The sequence below is a fragment of the Schistocerca americana genome, chromosome 5 (genome assembly GCF_021461395.2).
Source record: "Schistocerca americana isolate TAMUIC-IGC-003095 chromosome 5, iqSchAmer2.1, whole genome shotgun sequence".
Classification (NCBI taxonomy): Eukaryota; Metazoa; Arthropoda; class Insecta; order Orthoptera; family Acrididae; genus Schistocerca; species Schistocerca americana.
This window is the reverse complement of record NC_060123.1, coordinates 286,013,636-286,035,392: the sequence shown is the minus strand read 5'-3', so window position 1 is coordinate 286,035,392 and position 21,757 is coordinate 286,013,636. Positions and strand designations below refer to the sequence as shown.

The 21,757-nt window shown below is 43.6% G+C and overlaps 1 protein-coding gene across 1 annotated transcript in view; it reads right to left on the bottom strand.

Moving 5' to 3' along the window:
• The window catches only part of LOC124616316 (uncharacterized protein KIAA1522-like), a 485,968-nt gene that overhangs the window by 120,624 nt on the left and 343,587 nt on the right, over positions 1-21,757 (bottom strand). Inside the window, exons 6-9 of the mRNA XM_047144621.1 lie at positions 14,088-14,297; positions 9,910-10,264; positions 8,062-8,361; positions 5,643-5,887 (exon numbers count right to left, since the gene is read on the bottom strand). Of these exons, the coding sequence (XP_047000577.1) occupies positions 5,643-5,887; positions 8,062-8,361; positions 9,910-10,264; positions 14,088-14,297 (1,110 nt within the window). The remainder of the gene's footprint in view (positions 1-5,642; positions 5,888-8,061; positions 8,362-9,909; positions 10,265-14,087; positions 14,298-21,757) is intronic.

Sequence of the window (21,757 nt, the reverse complement as noted above, 5' to 3'; positions counted from 1 at the left end):
GTTTCCTCGTTAGTAAGTTTCCGTTGCCGGATATCTTTACGATTCGTTAAAGATCCAGTTGTTTTCAATTTATCATACACATATTTAAATGTACGACTTGTAGGGTGAGTACGCTGAGGATACCTTTCAGCGTATAAGTCTCTAGCTCTCACTAAATTTCGTTTGCATTCTCCGTAAATGAGAAGCATATCGATTTGTTCTTCGAAGGCATACATCATTCACATTCGCTTGATTCGACGACACTAGCCTTACCGTTCCTATTAGTGTTGTACTGCGACACCGTGGAATGGTGTTTACATGTCAATGGTGTGAGATGGATACGCCGTATTCGGAGAATATTTACTATTTGAATGATATACGAGAGAGAATTGTCAGAGCATGTACTTCGATAAGTGCTGAAGTGATAAGGAATACCACTCAGTCCATAAAACGAATATTGCAGCACTGCATTGACACCAATGGTCATCACTTCGAACACCTTCTGTAAACGGACGTTCATGCCACCTTTTTGAACTTCGTTGACCTTCAAAGACCTTACTGTTACACATCATTGGATTCGTCTCGGTAGCAGCTATCAGAAAATAAGTACCAAACTACAGCATCCACTTTAAAAAGACAAAGTTGACCTTCATATCTCTGACGCGACCCCACCCAACAACAAAAAACCGACGTCATATTATGAACCCCGTTATCCCACGCAGCGTTTGTCTCACAAACTTTTCAGGTGCAATCATACTTTCGGAGTTATTCTAGGTGGCAATAGTTAGTGACTCACATTGTATAACTAGCGTGAAGGCATCAGATGTTGAGTAACCACTTTCAAGGACACGACTATGCCCCCTACTCGGGTGAGGCAGCGTTATCAGCAGATGACGGAATTTGAAGGAGCCTTACTGTGGGTCTCCATTTGGAGGGCAGATCGAATCGTGCAGCATTTAGTTTTGTGGTGAGTTTGGTTGTGCCAGTGGCCTGACGTGTGACTCTATGAGAACGTGAGGGCAGAGATACTCATCGTCAATGTCCCAGTCGATTATGTCTGACTGCCTCGAGGGAGGATGGCTGTATAATGTACCAAGGACGTCGTAGCCCTTTAAACTCAGCGTCTGTCATCAAAGAGCAAGAAATGGGCTCCTGCAACATTATGTGTCATCCCTCGCGCTTGGTGAGAGACTAGCAGCAACAGGACTAGAGAATTACAGTCCCATGCGAATGCTGGTGTTAACACCGCAACACAAACTATCGCATTTGGAGTGGTGCCGTGACTGAGAACCATGGAATGCTGATGAATGGCACCGCATTGTGTTCAGCGATAAATCACGGTTCTGTGTTAATCCGAATACTATCGTCGACAAGCATGGAGGCTATATGGGGAGATATTAGATTCTTCCCATGTTCTGCAGAGGCTTATCCGTGTTACTCCTGGCGTTGTGTTATGGGGCGGGAGCGGTCGGGTGTGACTTCACGTCATGGCTGAAAGTGATTTAGGCAAAACTGAGAGCACAACTGTACTTCACGTGCATCTTGCGTCGCAATGTGCTACGTCTCATGCGACAGTATCATGGTGCCAAAAGGACTATGGTCATCGACAAATGGCACGTGTCTCTATAAGCCGTGTGCGTGATGTTGAGGTACTCCCGTGTCTTACAAGGTCCGCAGATCGGTCCTCATTAGAACATGTGTGGGACGAGCTCACACGTCGACTCTAACCCAGTGCCAGTATCTAGGATATCAAAAACCAATTAAAGCAGTTGGGGCTGTCATCCTCAAGAGAGCATACAATGGTTTCACAACACCCTTCCTAACCTAATCAGTGCACTCATCCAGGCCAGAGGGACGCAACGTCACACTGATAAATGGTTTCATAATGCCGAGTGTTTCATAAATTTGACTCGATATTGTAACCACCGGAATAACATCACATACTCTCTAAAGCAATGAAGATTTATATCCCTTCCTCCTCCCCTTCCAGGTGCTTCACTCTCTTTTATTACTATTGTATTATTAATTACAATCCGCACTGCGCTAGTGAGAGATACAATTATGGATCAGTTGGTCTTCTGTGTATTGTAAGAAGAAAGGAAGGAACGAAAGAAAAAAAAAGGATGAAGAGAGGTACTACGTAGAATAGTGTAATACGTCCCGTCAATGACATTCAGCCATAACCATCCTTCCTCCTATCTTTCCTTTCACACAATGAAACAGTTACCTAGAACCTGTCTCACATTGAGTGAGATTCGCCGTACGTTTTCAGGTTGACGTGCTTGATTGTTGTCTAGTAATAAGCTGCGGCGGCCAGCTCGTATGGCAAAGGAGACTCATTATGTAAGGCCTAATGAAAATAGTTTCGCTGTAAAGTGTCCGCTTCAATTACTGTTGTTTGTTAGAACTGGGAGGTTTCTCAAAATGTAAAGACTCTCCCCTATATGTATCATTTAAAACAACAATGCTTTTTTTTCCACTGTGGAGATACCTATGGCAACTAAGACGCACTTTGAGGTTATTTCCTAGATGAGTGCCTCCCTAGCGTGGATGCACTTGTGATGAGGCCGCGCCTTCCAGACGTAGACAGTAGTACTGACTGCCAGAACAGGTAGCATTCACAGAATCCCACAAGGGCAAAAACACCGGAGCTCTCACGCGAAAGTAGATGAAGCTCTCTGCAGGGAAGTAGTTTCATCGTCGATGGAAGCCCGCTTGGGAGCTGTTACGTGAACCAGCAAGCTAGTTTACAGCGAATCTTACTCGGCGCAAAATGGATTTGTGTTTCCCTGTGATGCACTGTAATCACAAACGCTCAAGAATCTCGTAACTGACAGCAGCCAATCGATAATTCAGCGGTACCCTTTCGAGGCAGCAAAGATGTTCAGAGTACAGTGCTTTAAAGGAGAGATGGAAGGTAGGTCATTGAACGCCACTAGCCATTGTACGGGAAACGCGGTCTATCTTTGAAATCCGTCGGAAGGAAGTATATGTGTGTACAAAGGTGTTTGATCCAAATTCTGTTTCTGTAACTCTGTTGAATAATGATGTCTCTTGTACCGCCCTCTGAAAAGGTAAAGGTATTGTAATGGAAATACGGAATAGCGACTCTGTAACGCACATGCGTACATGGTGTGAGCTCGCGGAAAAAAAAAACATCTTTTACTCTCGTCTCAAAGTGTCTATGCCTCTCATACAAACACTGGTCCAGTGCTGCTGAGATTAACGATATTAACTGAAGCATGGAATACATGTCACATAGCCTAACAGATCAGGGCAGCAGGATGCCAAAGAAATGTAACAGTTGGTATTAAATCATATGTGACATTTCCAAAACTGTACGCTCTCCCAGACAATAACCACAAATGTATAATATGCCTTAAATGAAAATCAGATTGTTTTATTTAATTTTTCAGTCTCGGCTCACAAAAACTATACCATAACCGGTTTCGACTTCTTAATGAGATACCATCAGACGCTCTATGGACAGTGTTGTCAGTGAGAAGTGGTTAATCCGAATTTTCTGATAAAGCGTTTTGTTCATAGAGTCAACACTAATTCCTGTATTTACCCTTACTAACTGTTTAAAAAGTATGATTTTCGTGAGAAATACGGAGGCATACTCGTAAACAGGTAATGACAGCAATTGTGAGTGCTGAGAGTAAAATATAGAAAAGGAAAGAAGTTTTCTAAGCATTTTCCTAAGTGAAATTGCTGCCTTGTGCTTTATTTCATTCTGTGCTATGTGATACCTTCTGCGTACACTGTTCCATGGTAGACTCTCACTCATTGTTAATTATGATAACATTCCCTTCAACTCCATTTATACTTTAAAAATTATACAGACGGCTGATTTCGAATCTAACACATTTATTTATAAGGTACTTCGATTGATTAAATTGAGACCCCCACTCCTGCAAATCCAGATACACATGGAGATGCATTTAAATCCTATTTCAGCCGGCCGAAGTGGCCGTGCGGTTAAAGGCGCTGCAGTCTGAAACCGCAAGACCGCTACGGTCGCAGGTTCGAATCCTGCCTCGGGCATGGATGTTTGTGATGTCCTTAGGTTAGTTAGGTTTAACTAGTTCTAAGTTCTAGGGGACTAATGACCTCAGCAGTTGAGTCCCATAGTGCTCAGAGCCATTTGAACCATTTTTTTTAAATCCTATTTCCTTCTCTAGTTGAAAAACTATATCAAGGTACATTAACTGACATACTCATGTGTTACCTATTAGTTATGCTTAGCGGAAGTAAGAATTGTGTGTTATGTGATTTACAATTCGAGGACTGGTTTGAAGCTGTTCTCCACACTAATCTACCCTGTGTAAGCCTCTAAGCCTCTTCATCTCTGTGTAACTACTCCATCCTACACCCATTTGAACGTTCTTAGGGTATTGAAGCCGTTGGTTCCCGCAGTTTGATCCCCCCCTCCGTTCTAAGCGCACACACACTTCTTTCCAGTATTAAACTGACGAGTCCCAAAAATATAAAATATATTAATTTAATATTTGGCTGGGAGTTCCTTCCAGGGAGTTCGCGGAGATCGCGCGCCTGGTGCAGGTCTTTATTTGTCACCATTTCGAAGACTTTCACGTCGATGATGATGAAATGATGGTCAGGACAACTCGCACACCCGATCCTGAGCGGAGAAGGTCCTCGACCCGGCCGGTAATGGAACTTGTGCCCACGTGATCCAGTCAGCAACGTTAACCGAAAGATCATGAACTGGTGATTCCTTGATGTCTTAGGATATGTCTTATCAACCGAGTCCTCCTTTTGATCAAGTTGTGCCAAGAATGGTTTTCTCCTTAGTTCGATCCAGGACCACCTTATCAGTCACCCAGTCACTTGTCTATTCTTTAGCGATCTTACGTGGCACAATATTTCAAAAACATCTATTATTTCCTAGTCTGAACTATTTGTCATACATGTACACTTTCACAGAACGCCACAATCTGGACAGATGCCCTCAGAAGAGAGTTCCTAACATTTAAGTTTATATTCGAAATTTCTCTTTTTCAGAAACACTTTTATTTCTAACGCCAGTCTGCATTTCATAAGCTGTCTGATTCGGCCATCGTGTCATTTTAATGCCCAAATTGCAAAAGACATCTGCTGCTTTTAGTGTCTCATTTCCTAACATAACTCCTTTAGCTTCACCAGATTTATTTCGACTACTCGTCATTACCACAGTTAATTTCGTTGACGTTCATTTTTTACACTCAAAATTCCGTTGAACTGCTCCTCAAAGTCATTTGCCAACTCTGACAGTTTACAATGTCGTCGGCAAACGTCGAAGTTTTGATTTCTTCGCCCTGAACTTTGCTTCATAGCTTGCTCATTGGTCAGGTTGGATAACATTGGGGATAATATAAACCCTGCCTCTATTCCTTCTCAAGCACTACCTCCCTTTCACGTCTTTTGAGCACTGTTATTTCGATACATGTTGTAGATAACACTTCACTCCCTTTATTTCCTCCCTGCTAGATGCAGAATTTCGAATATTCCAGTCAACATTATCAAAAAATTTTCTAAATTTTCAAATATTGATATGTATACCATTGTAAATGACGAAAGCGTTCCCTATTTAGGTAGCGCTACGCCGTAATTGGTATATGTTTTGGAAAAAACAGATACACTGGGTGGCTCTCTGCAGGTACCTGTCGGCCACGCTGCCGGGCGCGATGTGCGTTACGAGGTAGCGCGGCGTTGCCGACGGCGGCTCGATCAGCTGTCGCAGCGAGATGCCAAGCTCCGCGGCGCGGCCGGGCGCCGTCTCGCGCAGCAGCCGCACCAGTCGGAAACGCCGCCGGCTCGCCGCCTGCTGCTGCGCCTGCAGCTGCAGCTGCTGCTGCACCTGCTGCTGGGATTGCCTCCGCGGCGACGGACAGCGCGTCGGGTCCTCCTGAAGCAGGCAACCCAACCGTCACCAACGTACGGCAAATAGTCTACACAGTAGGCGGTGGCAGGTACACTACAGCAGGCGTCTCCGCGAAGCCAGTTCACTTCTGTGAACTTCTGATGGCTGACGAGAGTTAGACTTGTTCCGTATGTCTTACTAGAATAACGCTGAATGGCAAAACTCGTCTCCAGACTGTAGGTGGCCCATTCATCAGTAGCGAAATAGTTTTTTTGTTTGTTGTTCTGCACAGTAACACCTTATAATGCTTAACAACATGGAATGTTTCTGCAGTGCTTACCTGCCGCTCTCTCAACCCCGAATCCATAATCTCTCTACTGTCCACTCATCTCTCGCTCTCTCATCCTGCATAAGATGTCTTAACACGTGTTGATGATCACTGTAACGTTAGTGGAATTGGCAGAACCAAGCAGGATATGTCTGAAATGAGCTATGTAGCGCATATTAGGTACAACGATTACTATTACAATGCTGTAAATCATTAACTCATCTCTGTCTTTGAAAAACTCTTCGACTTCCAATCAAAACTTACAAATTCCAAGGAAAGCAATCGAAGAGCCCTGAGATTTTTCCTGGGAAATCGCCTGGGGGAGCAATAAGAGAGTGATTTTATGTTAACATCCGAACTTATTTGCACATAAATTACAGATCAACGATGTTACATAATACTTTCAGTTACAAATGCTGAATACAGATCCAAATGCAGAGTTGTCATTTAATGATGCCGCCACATTCTCCCCGCCTTGGTCTTCCTTTAGGGTATGACCATTTGGACGAGCATGGCAAGGAGTCTTCCACCGGCAGTGACAAGGATGGCTGTGCATGGGACTCCATCTCTGCCTTCTTCCGTAATGTGCTGTGGAAGAAGTACTTCTTGCGGAAGGACGACGCCCCCAACATGGATTTTCACCGATCTTGCATCCTCACTTGGCGGAAACTGTGCATGATCATGAGATACTCTTTCGTCCAGCGCTTCCAAAAATCTTCTGTTTGTGATGGCATCTGAATTTTCTCGTCAAGCCAGTTACGATTAGTTGCTCGGTCCCTGTCACCATTTCTTTACCAGTGGTTTTCTACCTGAGAGGCAGCGACGTGTAAAATTTTTTATGGCATTGCAGACATGTATATCCAGAAGGAGAAACCAAGGTCTGGCAGCGTGATTCTGAACCCAAGATGATGCAAACGGATCTTAGTATGTAGAATTAAAAGCCACATTAAATGGTAGTTTCTGTCCACGATAGAAGGCAACGGCCTTGCCGCATTGGTTACACCGGTTCCCGTGAGATCACCGAAGTTCAGCGCTGTCGGGCGTGGTCGACACTTGGATGGGTGACCATCCAGGCCGCCATACGCTGTTGCCATTTTTCGGGGTGCACTCAGCCTCGTGATGCCAATTGAGGAGATACTCGACCGAATAGTAGCGGCTTCGGTCAAGAATACCATGTTACGACCGGGAGAGCGGTGCGCTGACCCCACGCCGCTCCTCTCCGCATCCTCCACCGATGATGACACGGCGGTCGGATGGTCCCGGTAGGCCACTCGTGGCCTGAGGACGGAGTGCTTTTTTTTCTGTCCACGATAAGAGGATGTCGTTCCTCGACGGTTCATTTGGCTTATAGCAGACGGGAACCCAGACGCAAAAGGTCCTCATCCACAAAAGGACTCGGGACTCTTTATTTTCGATCCATTGGTAAGTAGCGTGTGTTCCTTTGATTTCATGAAAGAAACATTATTCTTGCACATCTCTGACACGACATATCTTCCGCTGCAAATTCACTGTGCAAGATCGCCTTGTCATTTAGTTTCCTTTCATGAATGATTAACAGTGGATTAACAAAATATGTATTTCAGTATTTCTATAGAAAGAAACCACCTATGGTTTGAGTAATAAAAGAACAGTCTAGAAAGAAACAATACTTAAGAATAGTAAATGGCAGATTAAAACGATATTACGAATTAAATAATAATTTTATGATACTGATGTAAATAAAGGATGGACGGAATAAAGACAAAGAATATGGAAGAAATTTAAATATGCCGCAATGAATAAAGAAATGGAACTGAAGGTTGTATGTGACTCTCGTCTATTAATACAGGACAAATAGAACAATAATAATTGTCAAAATAAAGAAGTAACAACACTGCACGAAGAGACGCACCTGGAAGGTGTCCCTGGCTTCCGCTGCCTCTTCGTCGTCTGCAACGGCAGCGGTAGCAGTAGTGGCGGTGGTGGTGGGAGATTTTGTGCCCTGCAGCTGCGACGTAAGGAACTGCTGGCGGCGGGCGTCAGTCTGGCCGCGAGGGGGCGGCGTGGGAGGCGTGTGGGGGCGTGGGGGCAGCGCCGGAGGCGTCGAACTGCGGGGCGTCACTGGCGGTGGAGGGGACGGTTGCAGAGTCCGCGAGTAGCTCAGCGGCGTGGGCGACGGCGAAGGTGAAGGCGCGGGTGGCAGTGGGTGGACCTACGCAAACAGTAAGGGCCAGGGGCTGCACTGACAACAATGGCCAGGGCTGTGCTAGTAGCGCAGGTCTAAGGGCGCACTAACAGTAAAGTCCACGTGATACACAAACAGGAAAGGTCGATGTTTACACAAATAGTAAAAGTCACAGATACACTGAGATCTAAGGTATACACTAACAGGACGGGCCACCGGCTGTACTAAAAAAGAGAAATCTTTCAGTTGCATATTTTGCTGACGTGGAACCAGCAACTCTATCAAATTTCTTAAAGCGTTTGCTAAAGATCCTGTCAACAGTTGCAGTTTTTGGGTTCGGCAACTAGTTTCAAACGTTACAGGTTCATTTTCAGACCTCGCCCTCTGAGGCTGCTCTGACATTGCCTGATCTTATTAATAAATATCTTACCAAAAGGTACGTGTGGTTCGTGACATTTATTCTGCAGGCATTTATAAAACATGTGTGGCCAATTATTATTAAGACCAAGTGCTGTCAGTGCAGCCTCAGTAGGCCATGCTTGACAATGAGACTGTAAGATTTGAAACTAGTTGCCTAATATAAGTACCACAACTGTTGACAGAATCGTCAACAAACGCTTAACGGTAGAGGCTACTGACTACATTAACAACAAAAATCAGGGCTTTTTTCCGACATTGTCAACGGGTGGAGTTATGATTTAAAACGTATGTGGATAAAAAAAACTACGTCAAGATCGTATATTTCATTTACTTAGTACCGGATTCAGCTCATTACCGAGGCTTCTTCAGATCTCTCTAAAATGTGGTTCAGTGTGTGATACTCATTACACATCGTCATATTTTTTAGAGCTAAGTCGCCCTAGTTAAATAACAAACCCTACTGAAACTTCCTGGCAGATTAAAACTGTGCGCCCGACCGAGACTCGAACTCGGGACCTTTGCCTTTCGCGGGCAAGTGCTCTACCCGCGAAAGGCAAAGGTCCCGAGTTCGAGTCTCGGTCGGGCGCACAGTTTTAATCTGCCAGGAAGTTTCATATCAGCGCACACTCCGCTGCAGAGTGAAAATCTCATTCTGGAAACATCCCCCAGGCTGTGGCTAAGCCATGTCTCCGCAGTATCCTTACTTTCAGGAGTGCTAGTTCTGCAAGGTTCGCAGGAGAGCTCCTGTAAAGTTTGGAAGGTAGGAGACGAGATACTGGCAGAAGTAAAGCTGTGAGTACCGGGCGTGAGTCGTGCTTCGGTAGCTCAGATGGTAGAGCACTTGCCCGCGAAAGGCAAAGGTCCCGAGTTCGAGTCTCGGTCGGGCGCACAGTTTTAATCTGCCAGGAAGTTTCATATCAGCGCACACTCCGCTGCAGAGTGAAAATCTCATCCTGGAAACAATCCCTACTGTTTGTTATGTAAATTGACAACGTTAATCACTAATCAAATGTTGTTGCAGTGCTCACATGTGTGGCAAAATGGGCACTGTAACAACATTTGATTTGTGATTAACATTGTCAGTTCACATAAACCACTAAGCTAATCATTAGGTACTGCGACTTCGTGTGTAGGTTACTGGGGCACGAGACTTACGGGTGATGGAATGGGCGTCGGCGTATGGTGGTGCTGGTGGTGTCCACCGGAGGGCGGCTGTGGGGGCGGCGGTGGCGGCCGGTGGATGCTCGGGACGGGGGCAGGCGCGGCTTCTAGCAGCGGGCTAAGCTGCTGCTGCTGGTGGTAGTAGCGCTGCGGCGGCGGAGGCGGAGGCGGAAGCGGGGGCGGCGGTGGGGGCGGCGGTGTGGTGGGCGGCGGAGTGGAGCCTCTCCTCGGCGGCGGTGGAGGCGGAGACTGTTGCACCAGTCTCCGAACGACGAAGGCGGGGGCAGCCGCGGGGGCGGACGCCTTGCGCAGCGTTGGCGGCGTCCCTTCCGGCGTGGGCGCTGCCGGCCTGCAGTGAAATGAGTGGGTTAGGTCATGTTGTGTGTCGCTCAGCCACACTTTGTCAGTCCAGATCTTTGGAATCCACCCGGTAACTGTACCAATGGACATCGCGCCGCAGTTAACTGACTCAAGATGGGAAGGGTGGACAAGATCACTATCGTATCAGAGGACTAAAGAAGAGACAAGCGGACAGATAGCTGGCAACGGGAATGGAATAGCTGTTATAAGGGGAGGAGAGTCTATACCTTGCTCCACATCATCAGGGAACGGATAGGAACGAGATATGCAAAGTTTGATCAAAAAGTACCGGGATTTGTTTTAATTTCGCGGGCTTTATACATCCGGTTTTCAAAACTTTTTTATCTTGTTGGTACACATGTTATTGTTTTTCCTGTCCAGATGGAATACCTACATCATTTAAAGATAAAATTCATCAAATGAGTGCTAATTGACACACAAATATTTGTCTTTTGTACGAAAAAAAGCACTTCTTATTTTTATCTATTTATCACACATTAAGAAATTAGTTTTCGTTTCAAATATAAATTTTAAATTATCGACCTCGTATAAGAGATTGTCAATAAACATTATTTAAATTTTAAAAAATTTGAATTGAATTTTTTTCATCTGCATTTGCAGAAGAAAAAAATTTAATTCAAATTTTTATCCTTCACGGAAATGCTCGTTGTTTGTTTAAAAATGTGCATCAGCCAGCAATAGATCCTGGTTGACCCCCACTTGGCACGTGAAAATTCTGCCATAGACTCACACATTAGATCGAAAGAGTCGTTGTTGGTTTAGTGTATTAATTATGGTAGTTAAACTTCAAAATAGAGAATTTTTGAGAGCTGTACTGAACTGCTTTGTGGAGTTGATGTTTGAGTTCTTAACTGCACGTACCATAAAAATAAAAAATAAAATAAAATAACAAAATCGGAGTGTCATACACTAAAGTGTCAGAAGTCGTGGTATAACAATATGCACATAAATGTGTGTGAGTTCTTAAGGGACCAAACTGCAGAGGTCATCGGTCCCTAGACTTACACACTACTTAAACTAACCTACGATGAGAACAACACACACACCCAAGCCCGAGGGACGACTCGAACCTCCGGCGGGAGAGGCCGCGCAGTGAGTGACTTGGCGCCTCTAACCGCGCGGCCACTCCGCGCGGCCGATATGCACATATACAAATGGCAGTAGTATCGCGTACACAAGGTATAAAAGGGCAGTGCTTTGGCGTAGCTGTTATTTGTATTCAGGTGATTCATGTGGAGAGTTTTCCAACGTGATTATGACCGCACGACGGGTATTAACAGACTTTGAACGCGGAATGGTGATTGCAGCTAGACGTAGGGGACACTCCATTTCGGAAATTGTTAGGCAATTCAATATTCCAATATCCACAGTGTCAAGAGTGTGCCGAGAATACCAAATTTCAGGCATTACCTCTCACGACGGACAACGTTTTGGCCGACGGCCTGCATTTCACTATCGAGAGCAGCGTAGAGTTGTTAGTGCTAACAGACAATCAGCACTGCGTGAAATGACCGCAGAACGTATCCGTGAAGATATTGCGGCGAAATTTGGCGTTAATGGTCTATGGCAGCAGACGACCGACGAGAGTGCCTTTGGTAACAGCAAGAAATCGACTGCAGCGCCTCTCCTGGGCTCTTAACGGTATCGGTTGGTTCCTAGACGACTGGGAAACTGTGTACTGCTCAGATGAGACCCGATTTCATTTGGTAAGAGCAGATGCTAGGGTTGGAGTGTGTGACAGCCATGGACCCCAGTTGTCAATAAGGCACTGTGCAAGCGGGTGGTGGCTCCATAATTGTATGGGCTGTGTTTATATGGGAAGGATTTTTTATGTTTGGCTTCTTGGAGACCAGTTGGAGCCATTCATGAACTTCAAGTTTACAAACAGCGATGGAATTTTTATGGATGGCAATGCGCCTTGTCACGGGCCACAACTGTTCGCCATGGGTTTGAAGAATATTCTGGACTGTTTGAGCGAATGATTTGGCCAGCCAGATCGCCCGACAAGAACCCTATCGAACATTTATGGGACGTAATCGAGAGGTCAGGTCGTGCACAAAATCCTGCACCGGCAGCACCTTCGCGATTATGGATGGCTATAGAGGCAAGCATGGCTCAGTATTTCTGCAGGCGACTTCCAGCGACTTGTTGCGTCTATGCCGCACGAGTCTCTGCACTACGCCAGGCAAAAGCAGGGCCGACACGTGATTAGGATGTATCCCACGACTTTTGTCACCTCAATGTAACTTCTAAATTATCGAGTATTTGTAAAAAGTTATTAATAAAGATTATTTAAATAAAAGACATTGCAAATATTTTGTTTTCATCTTCATGTGTCTTTACCCTTAACGAAAATACTCGTTGAACGTGCACCTTTGTTAAAAAATTTGCGTCGGCCAGCAATCGAATTTGGCACATGAACGTTCTACCACAGTTCACACCTCCCATCGAAAGAATATTCCTTGGTTTAGGGTACTAATTACACCCGGTAAACTTCAAAGTCGATTTTCTCTAGAATTTTTGAGAGGTGCATTGAACTGTTTTGCGGGACTGATATTTGAGTTCTGAGCTTCACATAAAATAAAAATTTAAAAAAAAAATGAAATGCAAAAATCGACTTGCCGTATGGTCTTGTTGTAAGGCACCATGTAGACTGTTTTATTTGTAAGTACCGGGTGATCAAAAAGTCAGTACAAATTTGAAAACAGAATAAATCATGGAATAATGTAGATAGAGAGGTACTAATTGACACACTTGTTTGAAATGGCATGGGGTTTTATTAGAACCAAACAAATACAAACGTTAAAAAAATGTCCTACGGATGGTTGCGATACATCTGATCAGAATAGCAATAATTAGCATAACAAAGTAAGACAAACAAAGATGATGTTCTTTACAGGAAATGCTTAATATGTCCACCATCATTCCTCAACAATAGCTGTAGTCGAGGAATAATGTTGTGAACAGCACTGTAAAGCATGTCCAGAGTTATGGTGAAGCACTGGCGTCGGATCTTGTCTTTCAGCATCCCTAGAGATGTCGGTCGATCACGATACACTTGCTACTTCAGGTAACCCTAAAGCCAATAATCGCACGGACTGAGGTCTGGGGACCTGGGAGGCCAAGCATGACGAAAGTGGCGGCTGAGCACACGATCATCACCAAACGACGCGTGAAAGAGATCTTTCACGCGTCTGGCAATATGGGGTGGTTCTAATGAAACCCCTTGTCATTACAATCATGTGTGTTAATTTTTATCTCTCTATCTACGTTATTTCGTGGTTTATTAAGTTTTCATATTTATACTGACTTTTTGATCACCCGGTACCTCTAGTTATTTATCCAGGTACCAAGCATAAGTGGTGACATTACGTAACGACGGTGTTTTCCTGCTTTTTTTTTTTTTTGTCTATCCTTCTGACTGATGGTCTGCGGGACTTCAGTCGTTCACACACGTAATAAAATGAAACACCTACAGCCGCCATTTTGATGTTATTTTATTATATTGCAACCAGTTCCGGTGACTTAAGTACACCCACCATCTGCGGGCCTTAACTGACGCTGACGGGGTGAACGCCACTCGTATGCACGATCCCCTCAGTGGCCAACATCTATGAAGTGGCTTCCGCAGAGTACTGTAAAAGCGATGGCGTGTCTTTTTGAGTCACTATAACTGACTGCAGTATAATAAAGTAACATCAAAACGACCGCTGCAGTCGTTTCATTTTATTGTGTACATATTCTTCTTTTTCTGACCTAGTGTACTCTGCGAGGAATGGGCGTAGGCCTACCTGCTGGCGGAGGGCAGTAGGAGGCTGGCCGAAGACGACCTGGCCCAGCGTCCGCGCCGCGGCCAGGCCGTGCGCGTCTCCTCACCGGGAGCGGCGGGGGCGTGGATGGGGGCGTGGGCGGCGGAGCGCGCGGGCACCGGCGGGGGCGGTGGGGGCGGCGTGGAGCCCAGGGCGCCCACGCCGCCGCCGTAGGGGTCCGCCTCGTGCAGGCTGCCCGAGTCGGAGCTCTCGGTGGCGCCGCCGCCGCGGCCCGCGCCGTCGCTGTCGTAGCCCGACTCGTTGGAGCTGACGCCGCCGCCGCCCACGCAGCTTCCCGGCAGCAGCAGCGTCGTCTTCTCCCCGCTGCGAACAACCGCCACTTGCCGTGAATGTGGCCACGACTGTGTAGACAGTTACATAATGTTCAAAATTACTTTAGGATAGACGGCTACGATGGAAGTTGGAGGGGAAGCTAGATTGGAAAGCTACCGTAGGCTGCCAAAGACTACCGTAAGTTAGCGTAGACTACAGTGGCTTTCATCTACATCTACATGATTACTCTGCAATTCACATTTAAGTGCTTGGCAGAGGGTTCATCAAACCACAATCGTACTATCTCCCTACCATTCCATTCCCGAACAGCGCGCGGGAAAAACGAACACCTAAACCTTTCTGTTCGAGCTCTGATTTCTCTTATTTTATTTTGATGATCATTCCTACCTATGTACGTTGGGCTCAACAAAATATTTTCGCATTCGGAAGAGAAAGTTGATGGCTGACATTTCGTAAATAGATATCGCCGCGACGAAAAACGTCTTTGCTTTAATGACTTCCATCCCAACTCGCGTATCGTATCTGCCACACTCTCTCCCCTATTACGTGATAATACAAAACGAACTGCCCTTTCTTGCACCCTTTCGATGTCCTCCGTCAATCCCACCTGGTAAGGATCCCACACCGCGTAGCAATATTCTAACAGAGGACAAACGAGTGTAGTGTAAGCTGTCTCTTTAGTGGACTTGTTGCATCTTCTAAGTGTTCTGCCAATGAAACGCAACCTTTGACTCGCCTTCCCCACAATATTATCTATCTGGTCTTTCCAACTGAAGTTGTTCGTAATTTTAATACCCAGGTACTTAGTTGAATTGACAGCCTTGAGAATTATCGAGTAATCGAATTCCAACGGATTTCTTTTGGAACTCATGTGGATCACCTCACACTTTTCGTTATTTAGCGTCAACTGCCACCTGCCACACCATACAGCAATCTTTTCTAAATCGCTTTGCAATTGATACTGGTCTTCGGATGACCTTACTAGACGGTAAATTACAGCATCATCTGCGAACAACCTAAGAGAACTGCTCAGATGATCACCCAGGTCATTAATATAGATCAGGAACAGCAAAGGTGCCAGGACGCTTCCCTGAGGAACACCTGATAATCACTTCAGTTTTACTCAATGATTTGCCGTCTATTACTACGAACTGCGTCCTTCCTGACAGGAAATCACGAATCCAGTCGCACAACTGAGACGATACCCATAGGCCCGCAGCTTGATTAGAAGTCGCTTGTGAGAAACGGTGTCAAAAGCTTTCCGGAAATCTAGAAATACGGAATCAACTTGAGATCCCCTGTCGATAGCGGCCATTACTTCGTGCGAGTAAAGAGCTAGCTGCGTTGCACAAGAACAATGTTTTCTGAAACCATGCTGATTACGTATCAATAGATCGTTCCCTTCGAGGTGATTCATAATGTTTGAATACAATGTATGCTCCAAAACCCTACTGCAAGCCGACGTCAGTGATATAGGTCTGTAGTTCGATGGATTACTCCTGCTAACCTTCTTAAACACTGGTGCGACCTGCGCTAATTTTCCAATCTGTAGGTACAGATCTATCGGTGAGCGAGCGGTTGTATATGATTGCTACGTAGGGAGCTATTGTATCAGCGTAATCTGAAAGGAACCTAATCGGTATACAATCTGGACCTGAAGACTTGACAGTATCAAGCGATTTGAGCTGCATCGCAACCCCTAAGGTATCTACTTCTAAGATACTCATGCTAGCAGCTGTTCGTGTTTCAAATTCTGGAATATTCCAGCATTCCTAGTCAGTTATGGGTGTACACGCGTTACATGTACCGGGTAATCAAAAAGTCAGTACAAATTTGAAAACTGAATAAATCACGGAATAATGTAGATAGAGAAGTACAAATTGACTCACATGCTTGGAGTGACATAGGGTTTTATTAGAACCAAACAAATACAAAAGTTCAAAAAATATCCGACAGATGGCGCTTCATCTGATCAGAATAGCAATAATTACCATAACAAAGTAAGACAAAGCAAAGATGATGCCCTTTACAGGAAATGCTCAATAAGTCCACCATCATTCCTCAACAATAGCTGTAGTCGAGGAATAATGTTGTGAACAGCACTTTAAAGCATGTCCGGAGTTATAGGGGGGCACTGGCGTTGGATGTTGTCTTTCAGCATCCCTAGAGATGTCGATTGATCACGATACACTTGCGACTTCAGGTAACCCCAAAGCCAATAATCGCACGTACTGGGGTCTGGTGACCTGGGAGGCCAAGCATGACGAAAGTGGCGGGTGAGCACACGATCATCACTAAACGACGCGCGCAAGAGATCTTTCACGCGTCTAGCAATATGGGATGGTTCTAATAAAACCCCATGTCATTCCAATCATGTGTGTTAATTTTTATCTCTCTATCTACATTATTCCGTGGTTTATTAAGTTTTAAAATTTATACTGACTTTTTGATCACCCGGTACATTGTGTGTGTTGCATACCTATTGATGGCTCTCGATCTTCCACCATAACCGAGTCCATCAACATGAGGTAGCAAATATGAGGTAGCCAAGGAGGTGGAAACGTGGTTTATACTATGCCAAGGTGCTTCGTAGCTACAACAGGAAAACACAGTTAATTAGCAGGAGTACAAAATAAGAACGTATTTATTACTTAACTTTGTTGTAGTCCATGGTCTGTTGGTTGACAGTTATAGAAGACGCAACTAGACTAAGCATCTCTGGAATGACATAATTTACAAGTGACAAATCTTGCAGTGACGAATTAATCTCTCGTAATCTGAATGTCTAATCCGGTGAATTTGAAGACTAACTTGGCTGTCGACATGAGAGAACGTAGTATTGTTTATAACCGCCGACTTAGTACTGTTGACTTTACTGTAGTACTATTACGGAACTTTACAACTGGGCTACAATGACTTGATGGCAGCAATGACTGAGCAGCACACGATGACTGACTAACATCGGCGCTGGCTGACCACTGAATGCGGCTACGAACTGTAGACTGGCACAACTCCACTACGCTCTTGAAGTGGCCTCGCGGCGAGCGTAAGTACTGCGACTGTCTGTGTACTCTTTGGCTAGCACAGCCGTTCTTCTGTTCCGTTTATCGAGAGAATCGCATCCTGCGGATCGATCTCTCAGGCGGCGGTGTGGTCGTATCACTGACGACGTCACACTTATCGACCATTACTTCAGAACGATCGCCTTCTTTACGTATAGTGCATCGGGGGAGGATGTCATACTTCTTGTTTCTTCATGAAATTTTAGTGGGAAATTATGAGATTTTCAAAACAAGCCTAAGCCCGTATGTTTGGCATGGTTTCTTCAAATTTAAAAGCGATGTATAAGACAGAATCATAAATTTTATGACCTAGAGTAACTGATTTTTTACAGGTTGCAATATTAGGCATCTCGTCGCGAAGATCGAGGGAAGATGACAAAATGAATGTAGTATATCTCCAGTTTGATTGTACATTTTGCTGTCAAGTACTACTAAATGAAACTTTGTGTTGCAATTACTGACCATTGTTTGGTTGACATTTACTGTTATACCCCGATATGAAATCCCGTACCCTGAGAAACTAGAAAACAGTTCATGCCATCACTTTTACGTGCTCTGTTGCTAGTTGGAGGCTTTCCTCACTCGACTGATCTCTGTTTGTGGTCGTTTCATCATTTCTAGGCAGCATCTGGAAATAGAGGTTAAAAAAAACAGTTATTACGAGTGTCCACCCTACCCCAAAGAATATATGGCGTCTTTGCCAGGAATCACTGTGAGATCCTTGTTGAAATACGTATTCTCATATGGCAGCAAACTGGAAGTAACTGGACGAACACGCTCCACAAGATACAGAATACGTATAAACAGATTATTAGAAGTGATAAAAACGTATAGAAATCATTATTATTGATTTAAATACATCAGCCATTGAAATCGTATAATAGGTACCACCGTTTTTTTGCTCTCAAAGACGAAAAGTTTCCTTTACAACTGCACCTGCCTCGTGCCGCTCGAGACTTCGACTCGAGGAAGCAGTTGACGGCTGAGTGCCGTACTCTCGTGATACAGTAAAGTAATACGAGCAAATAAGCCTCATAACCCGAATACTACCTTCCCCGATTCACTCTATACGATCAGTGTCTTAGCAGCGTCCCCTAAAAACTGGAAGCGGTGAACTATCTAGAAACCGAACGAGGATGTATAAAGGGGAGGCTACCTGACGGAACAGTTTAGATCTACATAACTACCCTCCTGTTACTTAAGAATAGACAGTATTTAAAGCAAAACTGAAACTGCGAATGTTTCATTCAGGTTTTTCTTTAAAGTTGTTGATTCGTAACGTGAAGCAGAGGAATATTGCAGTTTTACCATAAAGCGCTAGAAAATGCAATTTCCGCAACAAAGAGATAAAATCATCTTATACGAATATTAAACAGCCAATCAGCTGTAAAAAGGAAGGTTTATTGAAACCCCTTTGCTATGGTTCCAACGTTTAAAAGAACGTCGTCTTCTGCAGGAAATATTGACAGCTAAGAAAGTTAACAGTGATTTTTTTCCCTGTATTGTATTTTGAATTCCCCAGCCGGGGCAGGCTGGCAGCAGCATAGGCGCAGCTCTTCAGCCTAGAGACGGTACAATTGCACAGGAGGACATTTAAAATTATAAAAAGGAGAAACTTGGGTGAACAGAGATATAAACAAGGGGGAACATAATAGAAGAAAGTATACAAAAAAGGGGTGACTGTAAAATGAATAAAAAGTATTTTACACATAAAGAACCACACACTGTGAGAATTAAAAGATATAAGTCCAAGTATGGCAGGAGCATAACAAGTTGGAGAACGGTTAAAACAGCCACGCGATGGGTGGCGTTTACAGTGAAAATATATTCAGATATACAGGGTGTAAATTTTAAGTTGACAAACCAGAATAACTCGAAAAATAAGCTTCACACAAAAAAATGTGTAGAATCAAAAATTGATTATTTTCGAGGGGGACATCTGCTGGTGGTAAAATTAGCCCTCCACCCCAGCCGCCTTCGGGTGGGGTGGGAGGCAACTTTAAAATTTCAAATGGGAATCCCCATTTTTTAATTGTAGAATCAGATTTTACATAAAAAACTACGTACATTTTGTCTTAAACATTTGTTTTGATTCTTAGTAGTTGGCGCAGTAATTCAAGAAAATCCGTGTTCTCATTTTGGCGTGGAAAATGGTTACGGATAAATAAAAAAATACTCATTTACTTCGTGTATTTTGATTCACTAAAACTAGAACTTTCCTTCTCTCCCCACAGGGTGGGGTTTGAGAGAGAGCAATTAGTGTTTTACAAATGTTGATCCAAATGCAATAAAAAATGGGAATTCCCATTTGTAATTTTAAAGTTGCCTCCCGCCCCACCCCCAGGAGGGCTAATTTTAGCACCAGCAGATGTCCCTCTCGAAAATAATCAACTTTGGATTCTACAATTTTTTTCTTATGAAGCTTATTTTTCGAGTTATTCTGGTTTGTCAACTTAAAATTTACACCCTGTATATAGAGGCACAATAATCTCTCTAAACGAATGCAAAAAATTATTCGGGCTCACTGCATTACATGTTATGACAGAGGTACGAAAGGCGTCAGTCAAATATGAAATTTCTCCTCCATAATAATTGAGACATGCACAACATGGTTGTTGTCATTTGATATTTCTTCACCAATGCATAGCTGGTGCACTAGAGTCACGTACGCAACACTTGGGCTAAGGAAAGCTTTTGGCAAGACAGGGCATTATTAGTATACGCAAGGAGGGTGCACGACAGTGAATGAAACTCTCTCATGCTAAAGTAGCTTAAAAGTTAAAATTAAAATTATGACATTAAAAAACAGATCATGATTAGCTGCGCACATATTTAAAAGCAATAAAATGGCAACAAATAGTAAGTTACCCTCTAAAAAAGTTCTGAAGAAGACTTTTTCATAAATGTTGAAACCATTTCGCAACTGATTAGCTGCTTATTGTTTCTACAAGAAGATTACATCCTACAAAATTTTAAAAAGATGAAATAAAATAAACTGCAAAACAAAAATATATCAAACATCACTTCAATGCTTCGAAGAATTTACATAAAACATGTTTCTGTTATTCATAAATATCTTTCGCATTTATCAATAATAACAAGAAACTCTTGCCATTGACCATGATGAAGAACGTTCTGTTGAGTACCAAATAACCAATATACACTGTACTAACACTGAATGATGTGCAGATATAATTATGTGCCAACAAACAACCAAACAAACGAAAGAGTAAAGAGAAGCTGTCGGCTCCCATTTTCTGTCTCACATCTTCATACATATTTCTTTCCCTACCAATTCTACCAATACTGTCGGTAACCTTACAATTTATTACGTCATTTATGTAGTGCACCAAAACTACCGGACCATCGTCTTGGTAGAGCGCACCTCTAGGGGGAGCTCACGCGGGATACCTGCTGCCGCAGCAACCACCCGAAGTTGCCAAATCTTCAGCCCACCACCAGAACATTTCCGGGTGTGTTTGAGTTTCAGGCAGCTTGCTGTCTGTGTGATCTTTGCACACTGTGACTTTTTGCTTGTTGTCATTTTTACTCTTTCAGGAATTGTTACTGCGTTTATTATTACTTTATTTATTGTACGGTAGTGAACAATGATTGAAAGAAGTTCGTCGAAAGGTATGAGTGGAAAAGTTCCGAGTCGTTCTCTTGGCCAGGGTACTGCCGAATGAGTTCAGTCGAGGTAAATGATTTGTGCGTTACGTGCCTACTTGAGAGTCTTAAAACCAGTGTTTCCACTTACGATTTAGGTTTTATCCTACTTTCCTTCGGAATTATTTCTAAAATACCCTGAAAACTTTAAAAATACGTATATTTAGGTTTCATAATTATAATAAAGAAGAACATATTACTTCAAGTATTTAATAACATAAAATAACTATAGTATATTACACAAAACATTCATAGATTTACAGGGCCAGAGAATGAAGCACTACTTTTACACCTATTGCTGCATTCAGCATAGCACTGTTGGTTCTGAAAATGCTAGCATTCCAGTTTTGTATCAAAGAACCCGTTAACGGTTTCGATGTTAAGTCTGTTTCATTTGTCTGTTTTTACATTTTTGAGGACACTGAATAATATATCTATTTTACGATGGAACTGGTAATAAAAGTGAAATGGCCAATTTCGTGGTTTTCATAAAAAAAAATAGCCATGATTATCTTTCAAGCTTACTAATTTATTCCAATATATTTCAGCTGGCACTTTTTCTAGTTCTTCCTCACTTCAAAATTCTTGGCTTCGATGATAGCTTGATGTCGCCAATCACTGTTGCTTGTT